Here is a 12,602-nt window from a genome sequence, read left to right as displayed (position 1 = left end):
GAATGGTGAATGAATCCATCTGTGAGCCATCACTTCAGGCCAGTCTCACACTGCTGGTTTCCAGGGTAAGCCCATTTTATAGCAAGAGGGGAAGCAAAAGGAAGAAACTACCCTGGGAGGGAGAAGGGACATCAGTAAAAATGTAAATCTCGTTGAGAAAAGCTGTCCCAGGAAGACTGGAATGGGCTGAGCCCTGGCTGACAGTGGAAGAGAGGTTAGGGGACAAGCAGAGCGGCAGCCGGGACAGGGCAAAGGGAGCGTGTCTCCCCTCAGTGATAGTTCCTCCCTCTGTCTTCGCCACTTTCCCTGTCCCCATGCTCCACGCATTCCTTAAATTCTTTCAGGGATGGGAGGGGGGAGAAGGAAACTTAGAAATGTTGATCATCAGGGGCACTGCCTGGGAGTAAGTATGTTGTCATTATTTGGTCTTCACAGCTTTTGGGAGGCAAGAGATAGGAATGATCAACCTCACTTTCCAGGTGAAGAAACTGAGATGCAGAGAAGTTCAATCACTTGTTCAGGGTCACACCATGAGTAAGTGGCAGCGTCAAGATCTGAATTCAAATCTGACTGACCCTAAAACTCTGTTCTTTCCCCTCCCTCCACTGGAGTCTAGAGTCAGGCTCCAGATGGTCCCCAACCTCTGAAATCAGACGCACAATCGTATGGGTTTGTGTGCATTTTTTGTGAAGAGTCTATATCTTTTATCTTCTAAGGTGATTGTCACCCACTCCCCTGCCTATACCATGGAGCCTCCCTGGAGGTGGTGGCCTTTGAGCTATAGGAAGTTGGAATGCAAGTGGGTAGGATGACAAAGGCCAGCTGGGCAGAGAAGAGCACACGTAGGGGCACGTTAGGGGGAAGAATTGAACAGGTCTAAAGAATGCCGAGGGTGCTGTGCATTCTTGTTCCTCATTTATTTGTGCTCCAATCATGGCTTCTGGCTCCCAGCTCCTAAGAGGCATCTGCCTGCCCTGCAACTTGCCAGTGTGGGTCTCCTGGCCAAAGGCACTCCAGGGCAAGCATCAGGATATTCATTCTGATTGCAGTCCTGTCCTCTGCTGGATTCTATCACCGGTAGAATCTAGCAGGGAGATTTCGCACCTGATCTTCCCAGCTCCTGAGTACCGGGCGGGAAGACAGTGAACACACAGGTACAATTGCTTGTGGCTCCTCGTTGGCCAGAGGCCAATATTAGGGAGGAGGACTGCTTTCTGGGCCCTTCCACCCCTTCAGCCCTTACCTGCTCCACTCCTGGCTCTCAGCTCCATGTCTCTCTTGCCCTGGAGTCTCCTTGCCCTGACCAGCCTGAGAGGTTTAAAGTGCAAGGATCTCATCTTCTTCTTCAAATCTCAGCTCAACCCAGAGGTGGATTCAGCATGAAGCTAATGCTGCTTGAGCATCAGGGCCTCCGCATGTGTTTATGTTGCCATGTTCTTGTGAAATTTGCTAAGGTAATATGCTTTAACCATGTGCTGGTTCTTTCCACTCCAACTTCCCTTATGTCCCAGCTTCCCTTTATGTGAGATGGTTGGAGGGGCCACGGGCACATCTAGGATCTGGCTAAGGTGGGGTTGAGTTGAGGATCAATTTAATTTGGGTTCATTCAGATATATTTATGTGGTTCTCCGTCATCTCTGCATGTAGTTCGATCATTGTCAGCCACCTCCATGTACAGAGCAGCTTCTGGGACTCTTCCTACCTACCGTCCAACTCATTCAGAATTGTGACATCAAGGCGTCATACCCAGATGTCAACTCATGACATGAATGTGTTTTATGCCACCTGGCCCTGGAAGCGTACAGACAATGGAGGAGAAATGGGAGAAACAGGTTTGGAATGTACAGAAACAGAAGCTAGTCTGTGAGAAATCCTTCTCATTGTCTGGGGGGAAATGTATTTTAGAGGTGTGCATGACCGCTAGTAAAAAAATACTGTGATATTTTTCTAAATTGTGTGATGTAGTTGCTTTGACTACTTTTCTCATTCTAAGTAAATATTTACTTCCTTACCTCCTTTTGTGTTCTTTTTCTTGGAGGGCTCCCCAAATTGTATAAGCTTCAGTTCCCACAAAATCTGGATCTAACCGTAGTGACACCATTTATTTTCTACGTGATCTTAGGCAAGTTATTTATCCCATCTGAGCCGTCTCCTCTTCAGTGAAACATAAATGACAGTTTGGACAGGTGAGGACTCAGCCTCATTCACTTATTCCAGTTCTGAAACCATTACTAGAGGAAGTAGCTCAGCCGAATGAAAATTAGACCAGAATATACAGATAGGGGAAGATGTAATGGACGAGAAATAATGGCGAGCAATGAATCCAGTAAAACTTAAATCTAAATAATTGGAAATAATGCGGTTGTTGCAAATTCTAATGCAGTTTGTAAGAAAGGATTTTTGTAATAGGAGAGACATTATGCAATAACAAATTTAATAACAAGTTGTAGCTATAATTCCAGATTATTTCTGCAACATCTGGAAACAGGAGGGAAGGAGAAGGAATATAAACATACAAAAAGCTTCATCTTCTTGTGGACTTTGAAGTTCTTGGCATTGATAAATACAGGCTCAGATATTTGTTAAACATGGAAAGTTATCAAAAATAGTGGAATACAGCGGGAATGAGAACATCTGCAATTCCCTTTTCCTTCACGTGAGATAGCGTCAAAGCCTGCAGCTGGGAGCTGCTCGGAGGGCCATGGCCAGTTGTGCCCTCTATGCCCTCAGCTTCTCCCCGGCCGGTGGCACACAGCCGGACACGGGGCTTGGGGAGTGGCTGCTGACGGCTCCCTGTCTCCTGCCTCTGGAGCAGCAGGTCCCAGCTGGGTTGGAGAGGTGAGGGCAACAGAATGGGCTGGGAGCAGATCAGGGAGGTAACCAGGCCCGGCCATAAAGTCAGATGTGGCCTGACATGCACAGGCCGACCTTGTTTCAGACTTGAGCATTCCGCAGACTGACTCCTTAAACAGCTGGGTGGTACTGCTTCCAGCATTACCAGTCTGGGCAGGACAAAGGGTAGGTCCTTATGCCAACCCAGGCATCACAGAGAACCAGATGCTACCTCCAAAACGTGGGTATCACAGAACTAAAACACTATCTACATAGCCCCAGGCGACTCAGATTTAAGCACCCAGGAGGAAACTGAAATTAGGATTCTAGTTACAAAAGTCACAGTGACTTAGGTGGGGGTCATAGGCAAATGTGTGAAGTCTTGGCAATGCATAGAGTACCAGTGAGTGTGTGTTGGGTGTGTTTGCTCTTTGAAGTTGGAAAACGCTCAAGTGAGGTGCCTGGGTCCCCCGCTCCCCCGGAGTCCCTCACCCAGACTGTGGCTCCCCAAAGGCAAGGTCTGGGACTTCCTGAGTCCAGAAAGTGAGTCTCCCCGTGTGAAGTCCTCACACCAGATTTCCTAAAGGCCCCGCCCCGCCTGGATGTCCTGAGTGTGAGGCCACTTCCATCCCCAGTGGATCTCCCCTCACAGCTCAGGTGTCTGCCTCCAGGGGGCGCCAAATGGACACTTCTTAACAGAGGTTGTCCCAGCCCCACCTCCAGGCTGAGTGGGGCTGGGGAGAAGTGAGAACATCCTGACTACACAGTTGGTCACAGCTGGAAGAGGCCTGAAAGCTGGTTAACCCATTTCCGCCTGGCAGAGATGGTGGCTGAGGCTCAGAGAAGATGCCCCAGGCAAGTGGCAGAGCAGGGCTAGGATCTGGTATGCAGGGGAGCCTGGCTTACTGTCATCCACTTCTCTACCCTAAGGTCCCAGAGGGAAAGATATGCAGCCCCTCTGCCCTGGAAAGCCTGGTTTCAGGTCAGCCTCTCTGGCTGGGGAAGAAAGAGGGGAGACCCTCTTGCTTCAGAGGTGATCACACACAGCAAAGCTCCAAGTATCTCCTTGGTTCAGATGAGCAAACAGAGACCAGAGGGGGTCAGCAACTTGCCCCAAGTCACACAGCAAGTTAGTGGAGGAGTCAGAACTGAAAAACAAAGCTCCTGACCAACAATCTCAAAGCTAAGGTAGCTGCTGAGAGGTACTGGCTGTGGCCACCACTGTTGGCCAGGGCAGGGCCCTGGGGCAGCTCACACTCTGAATTCTTCAGGCTTCTTCTCTGGTCCCGACGCTAACAACTGCTGCTGTAGGTCATGGCATGCCACCACCTTCGTCCCCTCTTCTTTGTCCTGCTTCCTTAGGATAGCCAAAATCAAGGCGAAGCAAACCAGGGAGCCCGTCTTGAAAAAGAACTGGATTCCAATAAACCTGGGAAAAAGCAAGGGACCCTTTGGCTCAAGACCTGCCCATCTAGGGCTTGGCTGTCATTGGGCTAGGGGCAGAACGGGGTCAGCAATCACCACCCCTGGTAAAGTCGGGGATACTGAGGCCCTGAGGGGAGGAAAGGCCCCCAGCCCCAGCGCAGTGGACTCTGTGTCACCATAGCCTCGTTTGGGGAGCTGAGGGAGCCCCTGGAGTTGGAAGAGGGGGCTGCCCTGTGCAGTGGGAGCCCTGCGTGGGGAGCAGACGCCAGGGCGCCCTCCCCGCCCGTGCCTGACTGCCCTACGGCCTGGGCCAGCCCTGCCTCTGCCTAGGTCTCCCTAAGGGCTCAGGGGGCCTGACAATTGCAACTTTGGATTGTACTCCCTCTGCCAAAGGGAAAAGGGGATTCTTTCTCCCCTGTTTGTCTCGGAGATTTTCAACCAATGTACCACAAGAATTTTCAAAACAAGCAATACGTGACTATTTAGTCAGAGGCACTGACCTCTTTTTTCTTAGACTGTCAAAATAAAAAAAAAAAAGACAAAAGCCAACACAATAGCCATCCAATGTGAATGCATCACAGTTATTCCTTTTTTTTTTGGTCAGATTGGCAAAAAATACATATATTTTTTGGTGTTCTACAAAATTTTCATTAGTTTATGTGTGCCATGAGATGAAAAACGTTGAAAATTGCTGGCCTAACTCACCAAGCATCTTGTTTAGCTTTTTCTCCCCAGGACATCCCTGAACAGTCCTGGCGCACAGGAACCGTGCCGCCCTCAGAGCTGGATGTGACCGGCTCCATGCTTCCGACCCTGCTGGCAAGCACTCGCCCCCCCGCCCCAACCCCCAACCCATCCCAGGGCCAGCAGCCTCTCTGCCTGCAGGTTCCTTGGGCCTCCCCATTGTACAGGGGGGAAGATTGAATCCCAAAAAGGCAGGCCTTACAAAGAGGGAGGAAGAGCTGGGCCTAGATCCCAGGCCTCCAGTGTGATAGATAGGGCCTTCTCCCTACCCCACCCCAATTTCCTGCCTCTCTCTTTGCCCTACACTCAGCCATGATAATGCCTGTTCCTGCACAGACTGCTGTCAGACAGCTTGGGTTCAAGGCCCAGCTTCTCCAGTTATCAGCTGTGTCTTTGGGCCACATTAACTCTCACTTTTCTCTTCCATACGCTTAGCACTGGATATAGCACCTGTCACAAGCAGGACTTCCTTCCCAGCTGGTGTCCTGCCTGGGACCCCCCCCCCAGTACTTCCAGCACCCTTCCCACAGCCCCCTGGCAGGGCCCACCCCAGGTCTCACCGGTTTCGGAGCAGGTCATGGTCATAGTAGCGGCAGACGGCCCGACGGCCACAGCTCTGGGCCCAGTACACGCAGGTGGTGTCGATGGCACTGCCGTGGATCACGGGGCTGGGCATCCAGGCTGGAGGAGGAGAGGCTCAGCGTACAGTGGGTCTGGCACTCCCGCACCCACCGCCTTCCTCCCTGGCATACACAACCCCTCGGGGGCTCTGAGCCACTGGAGACCTATTGGTCCATATGCCTTTGGCCCTCAAGCCCAACCCGCACCCAGGTATCAGAGGCTGCCTCCCTGAGGGGCCATCTAGCTGCTTATACACCCGCCTCCAGGCACCTGAGTCGGATCTGCTTCCCTATGGGCTGGTGAACCCCAAGGTCAGGACCCGGGTCTCACTCATCCCTGTGCCCCCCACGCCCAGAACACAGTGGGTGTCTGGACCAGTGGTCCCAAGCAGCAGGTCCTTTACCCAGAACTCTCAGGAGCATGAACTGGATTCCCACAGCCAAAGTCTTGTCTTCCTTCTTCACTCCCCTAACAAGCAGGAACATGAGTGACATGAGGATCAAGAGGGCTCCAGCCCTCAAGGGCCTCTCACCATTCCCTTCCTGCCCTCACCCACCAGCCTTCCCCCACCTCAAGGGCCTTGGGTGGGATGGGGCCAGGGTCACAGGCTCCACACTCAACTTGCGATCAACCTGCAGAGCCCGGTCCCCTCGTACCAGGCACCACCACTGACCACCAGGGCCCTGTGCTGAGCTCCTTGTGTTCCTGGTCACAGATACCTCGCCTCTCTCTCCAGCCCCTGGCTCCGCCAACGTCTCCCCTCCCTCCTACACTTGACAAAACCCTGGAGCTGGACAGCCAGACGTGCCTTGTAACTTCCTCATCCACTGTCATGCCACAGCTCCGGGGGCCCTGGCAGTCACTGGCGCCTCTCCTAGGCCAGACTGGCGGCTGGCAGTTATGGAGCACGGACGACGGGCTCAGTCATTCTCGCTGCCACCCCCCTCACTCCCGTGAAGTAGGTATATCATTAGCCCCATTTTACCAATTAGGAGACTGACAGATTCTTGGACAGGTTAAGTGACTTGGCCAAGATCCCAAGGCTGATGGGTGTCAGGAGTTAGAATTTGTGCAGCATTATTGCCTGCCTTCGCTCCTCTTAAGCAGGCTGCCTGCTGGGGCATCTGCTCACTCTACCTTCTCTCTTGCAGCCAGGCTATTTTATGGATCTACTTGTCTTCTAGTATTTGTGAGGGGCTCCATCCCCATTCTAATTTTCTAGAAAACAGGGAATAAAATAATCCCAGAATAATGAAAAAGTGGAATTATCCCTTCAAGAAGGTCCCCTTATTCAGCCCCTACCCTGAGAGCTGCTGACTTGGCCTCAGATGACAATTTGTCAGTCCCAGCAGACACCCTCAGGACAATAGCCAGAAAGATCTTGGCTATGGCTCTGCCAAGGTTCCTTGGCTATTGCTCAGCCAAGAGGCAGTGTGCAGCATGGGCTGGGCCCACAGTGGGCACTTAGTAAGTGCTCGTGGATTTGAAGTGGCATTCATACCGTGGACCACACTGATAGGATTTGGTTCTCTGGAAGAACCTCTGTGGCCTGCCCTTGGCAGATAGGGTAGGGGCTGGGAGTCAGGTGACCCTGTGTTTGGGAGGCCTTAAGTGTGACCTCCCCTCCCCTGGAGCCAGTAAGGGCCTGGGCTCTGGCTCTAGCACCAGTACTATTCCACTTGCTACCCAGCACCTGCTACGTGGCCTGGGGCTAGCTCCTGAATTGCTCTGAGCCTCAGTTTCCTTATCTGCAAGATGGGAAGAAAACTCCATCTCAGCAGCTGGCCATGAGGTGGCAGACAGAACACTGGGAGCCGGGCCTGTGGTGGGAGCCCACCCATAACCCTCCTTCTTCAACGCCCTCCCTCAGGATTCCTTGTCCTGCCTGTGGTTGAGGACCTCTCGGTATCCGCCAGCTCTGGTCCGCCCCTGCTCTCACCTTAGGATGAGCATGAAGGAGGGTGTGTGGGTGACACAGGCCATGGCTGCGCTCAGGCCAATCAGGACCATGAACGGCAGCACCAGGTGGCTGCAGGCTGATTCGCAGGAGCCCGCTGACACAGTGTTGCCCCTCATCACGCAGCTGCAGTTGGTATACAAAACCTGGGGGAGGGAAGAGGGGAAAAGAGCTTTCAGGAACCTCCAGGGGCAAGCAGCTGGCCAAGGGCATGACGCCCCAGGAGGCTTGTGAGAAACCCAAGGGCACAAACCGGCTGAGTCAGAGCTGACAGGGGCTGGGATTTCTGACCCGCTGGCTGAGTCAGGATGGCTTGAGCAGCCAGGCAGCTACCTGGACTCAGGCTGTCTGCCCACAAATGGGCTGAGCCTGCGCTGAGGCTGCTGGGAGAGAGGGAAGTGGAAAGGAGAAAAGGGAGAGGGGCCTAGAAGGGCATCATCCCCAACACAGCACACATATGTACTCACACACACACACACTTACAAAGACAGTCACACACACCATACATACACCACACACATTCGCACACATATGCCACATGCACATTCACACACCATAAACACACATACACATACCATACAGAGCGAGGCAAAAGTAGGTTTACAGTTCGTATGGGTACAATAATTGATAAAAATATAAGAATAGACTCTGTGCTTTGTATACTCACAACTATATACCTACTTTTGCCCTACCCTGTCTATACACGTACACACTAACCCACAAACACCACACGTACACCACTCACACATACACATTCACACACGTCACACACCATGACACATACACTGCGCACACACCACATACACACACCACACACAAACTCATTCTTTTACCTGGTGATGTCAGATGTTTCAAATTCCTGACCATATGTACAAGGAATCAAAGAAAAAAAGAGTTTTGGGGAAGGAACTCAGATTTTCCGGCTGTGTTCCCCGCGTGCCGCTTCGCCGCCGGGTTCCACAGTGGACCCCCAGGGAGAGGCTGAAGCCCAGGACAGAGGGACGCCTGCGCTGCGGCAGCCCCGGTTCAGCAGGTGAGAGGCAGGGGAGGCTTTACCGAAGAGGGGTGTTGGATTTGGGTCTCGAGGAAGGAAGAAAGGTTTACCGAGAGGAAGAGAGAATGAGTGGAAAAATCACAGTGGAACAAAGACCCAGCCACTCTTTCCTTCTGCCTGGGGCTGGGAGTGTGTGCAGCAGAGGACAGCGGGGAAGGGCTCGAGGGCGCGCCGGGGTGACATCGTGAAGAGGAACCTGGACTGCTGTTGCCAGAGACACAGTGGACCAGGTGCCCTGCCAATTATCTTGCTGGCAACAACTTAAAATACTGGATGAGACATTGGACGTATGGTCCTGAATGCACCCACAAGCGGGCAGAAAGTAAAAAATATTGAGCACTCAGGCCAGAACACAGAAAGACAAGCAGAGTCCTGAAACTAGCTTGGCCCCAGAACCTTGTGCAATGGGGTATAGCTCTCTGAGGTTTGGGGGCTACAGGGCCAGAGGACGAGTCGCAGCCTCCCTCCCTGCCAGGATGAAAAATCTAATAGGAGGCCCCCAGAAAACTGAGACCCCTTGACAGGCTGAAGTATGAATAAAAACTGACCTTTCTAAACTGCCAGGGAAGGCCCCAGGCTGGCTAAGGGTGTGTTTGATTGCATTCCCGCCCTCTAGGTGGCCTGGGAAACCTCCAGCCGAAGATTCTTGCTGAAGTGGTTTAGACTGACAGTGCCCTCAGGTGCCCGAGAAAAGCAAAACCGAGCCAGGAAGCCCGGCTTTTTCTTTTTTCTTTTCTTTTTTTTAAAGATTTTATTTACTTATTTTCACAGAGGGGAAGGGAGGGAGAAAGAGAGGAACAGGAACATCAATGTGTGGTTGCCTCTCGCATGCCACCAACTGGGGACCTGGCCAGCAACGCAGGCATGTGCCCCAACTGGGAATCGAAACAGTGACCCTTTGATTCTCAGGCCAGCACTCAATCCACTGAGCCACACCAGCCAGGGTAGGTTTTTCTTTTGGTCCCCCTGTATCAGACTTTCCTGACCAGTGGGCCCCAGACCAGTGTGCCTAGGACCCTGGGGCTTCAGCGGGGAGTCAGATGTGCAGGGATGGGTCCCAATGTGGCCTGGCTGGCTGGCCCGGGGCAGCTGGGACCCTCTGGGCCCCCCACCTTCAGCCCTGGCAGCCTCAGACACTTCCCAAGGTGAAAAGGGTCGGGGAGCCCGGAGTTGGATTGCTGGGAGCCTGGGAAAGACTCTAAGCATGGGAGCGGGAAGACCTAATAGCACAAAAGCTGCCTTGGCAGCTGCAATGGGGGGCAGGATGGAGGAAAGCGTATTGATTCGAGAGAGAGAAAGAGGACACCTAGGATTCAGGCTTGGGTGAGTGGGTGCTCTTTCCCATCCTTCCCAACTGCTCTGCAGAGCTCCCGTGTGTGACAAGGCTGTGGTACCACACGTGTGACCTCCTGAGCACACACCATTCGGACCTTCACCTTCAGGCTGAGCCGCTCCCTGGGTTGCAGGTACAACAGAGGAACAGAAGGTGGAGAAATAAACCCAGACAAGGTTGCTGGAAGAGAAATGCCCTGCCTGTTCCTTTTCTGAGAGGCTGGGATGGACACAAAAGCTGAACCTTTCTCAGAGGGACTTTTCCAGCTCTGATTCTATGGCAGAAAGTCCTTCTTGTAAATAATTTCAATCTCTCCATCTGCTTCCGCTTCAGCCCTATCCCCTGAGCCCTAGATCTGCCAGTCACCCACCCACCTTTTCCCATCTTTCCCCTGGTTACTTACTCATTCATAAAAGGTTACTTAGCACAGCTGGGCTGGACACAGACCAATTAATCCCTGGGTCCCAGAGCTCACAGTCGGCCAAGGAGACAGGCTCACCAAGAGACAATTCCAGGCCAGGGTGACAAGTCCTGAGTGCTGCCCTGGGCTTGGCTGCGCTCTCCTCCAAGTACTATACCAAAAAAACACCAACTCTGAGGATGCTCCGGGAAGGGGGCTGGGCTAGGAGGTCGGAGCCCTGACTTCTCGTCCCAGCTCTGGCATTAAAACTTTGGGCAATGCCTGGCACTTTCCTGGGCCTCCATTTCCCATCTGTATAATGGGCATAAACAGGAGTGGCCATTACTGAGTGCTTAACATTCCCCAGGCACTAAGTGTTTTTCATGGATTAGTTCATGTGGCTCTTCACTACGTATTTAATGAAGTCGTCTGGGGAAAGCATTTAGCAGGCACTCACTCCTATCACCTCCATTTTACAGACCAGGAAACGGAGGCACAGGTTAATTTGCCTAAGGGGGGCAGAGTCAGTCAGAGGCAGAACAGGGATTTGAACCATGTGGCCTGGCCTCAGTGCCAAGGAGCCCATATTCACAGGACTGTTTCCTTGGGGATTCTGCCCCAGACACTAGGGCCTGGAGGCTTCTGGTATGGGCTCAGGGAGGTCAAACCAGGTCAGGACAGTGAGTGATAGGAGGCTCCAAAGGCTGGGTTGCAATTATTCTAAACATAAACAGTTTACACAGCCCAGATGCCGCCTGGCTGACTTCTGAAGCACAATCAGCCAAGTGCTTCGCTCTGCAGCAGCCAGTGGGGACCAGGTCTCCCCCTGGAAGAGCTGCAGGCTTAGATGCTGAAGCCAAGTAGGACACAACAGCAGGTGGGCAACTCTGGAGAGAGGGAGGTGTTGTCATAACAACAAGCCTGACACTGCAACCTGTCACACACATACTTTACAACCTGGGGGCTGGATATCGTCCCCATTTGTCATTGGGTGGAACTAAGGAGAAAGGAGAGGAGGAGCCCGCTGGTCTCGGCCGCCCTTCTAGGTTCACCAGAAGGCAGGACTGCTGGCGATGCCGCCCCTTTCCCACCCTGAGAGTGCCGCGTGGGCAGGGCCCCTGGGCTCTGGGCCCCGGGCGCAGAGGATGGCTGGCTGCTTGGGCTCACTGTGCAGCTGCACCTCTGGCCTCCCTGTCTTCTAGCCTGCACTCTGCTCGCCTTGCACCACACCATGGCCTCAGCGATCAGCCAGGTGTGACTCTGTCTCTGTCACCTCCCTGCCTAAAACTCATCCAAGCCTCTCCCTGCCGGCTGCATAAAGCTCCCCCTCGTGGCCTCGCACTCCAGGCCCTTCTTGGTCTGGGCCTTGCTTTCCCTCCATGAACCTGAGCTTCGTCTCCAGCCAGTTCTTTGCAGTTTCATGAAACACTGTATTTGTGTGTGTGTGTGTGCGCATGCGCGCGCACACCACATGAATGCGCTTGCTTCCAGACTCTGCTTCTGCTCCTCCCCGTGCCTGGAAAGCCCTTCCCTAGTTTGCCTACTCACCTTTGAAGCCTCTGGGGCCCTCCCAGGTGGGCTGTACCTCCTTCCACCTTTGTCTGTATTTGTGGGGACCACTTCTCCTGCCTAGGAGCTCCCCTGGAAATCCTGAGCTCCTTCCCTTTACATCTCTCCTGCATAGACAGCTAGGGCCAGATCTGGTTCACCTCTGTGTTCTGGGCACTGGCACGTGGCTGGGCCCAAGCTGGCAATGAAAGCTCGTTGAGAGAATGACACTCTGCATCTGCCAACAGGAGGAGACAGAGAGCCAGAGAGCGCGAATGTTCCGCGTTGGAGAGCGTGACAGGCACACGGTGACAGGGAAGGGCAGGGCCTGTGACAGGCAGAGGGAGCATCCAGAGGCCTGACCCACCTGGCTTTTGCCCGGAGCCTCCTGGACCACCCGGCTGGTGCAGCCTGCGTGGCATGGTGTGAGGTACTCTACACGGGCGCTGGGGTCGCAGAGGGGGTTAAAGTCATCTGATGGGCAGTTGCAGCGCTCCATGCAGTCCGGAAGGAGCTCCAGCTCCGGCTGCGCACTGGGGGAAGAGAAGCCCAGAAGGGTTGGCCTGGCTCTCCCTCCCTCAGGCCACCAGCCAGACGCACCCCAGCCGTCAGCCTGGCTCCCCACCGGAGAGAGCAGCGGCCAGCGATTTCCACCCCAAACAGGTTTTTCACTGTCTGGGCTGCTCCA

General features: G+C 53.5%; 1 protein-coding gene across 5 annotated transcripts in view; it reads right to left on the bottom strand.

The window, feature by feature from the left end:
• Positions 1–2,425: 2,425 nt before the first annotated feature.
• The window catches only part of SLCO2B1 (solute carrier organic anion transporter family member 2B1), a 56,887-nt gene continuing 46,710 nt past the window's right edge, over positions 2,426–12,602 (bottom strand). For all 5 annotated transcript variants that reach the window (XM_054576275.1, XM_054576277.1, XM_054576276.1 and 2 more), the window contains exons 10-14: positions 12,282–12,447; positions 7,562–7,725; positions 6,026–6,090; positions 5,562–5,682; positions 2,426–4,261 (exon numbers count right to left, since the gene is read on the bottom strand). In XM_054576275.1, the coding sequence (XP_054432250.1) occupies positions 4,084–4,261; positions 5,562–5,682; positions 6,026–6,090; positions 7,562–7,725; positions 12,282–12,447 (694 nt within the window). In that variant the 3' untranslated portion in view covers positions 2,426–4,083. The remainder of the gene's footprint in view (positions 4,262–5,561; positions 5,683–6,025; positions 6,091–7,561; positions 7,726–12,281; positions 12,448–12,602) is intronic.

Source organism: Pteronotus mesoamericanus, unplaced genomic scaffold, assembly GCF_021234165.1.
Source record: "Pteronotus mesoamericanus isolate MK-2021 breed Mesoamerican mustached bat unplaced genomic scaffold, CSHL_Meso_final contig_33, whole genome shotgun sequence".
NCBI lineage: Eukaryota > Metazoa > Chordata > Mammalia > Chiroptera > Mormoopidae > Pteronotus > Pteronotus mesoamericanus.
This window is presented reverse-complemented; position numbering and strand designations above follow the sequence as displayed.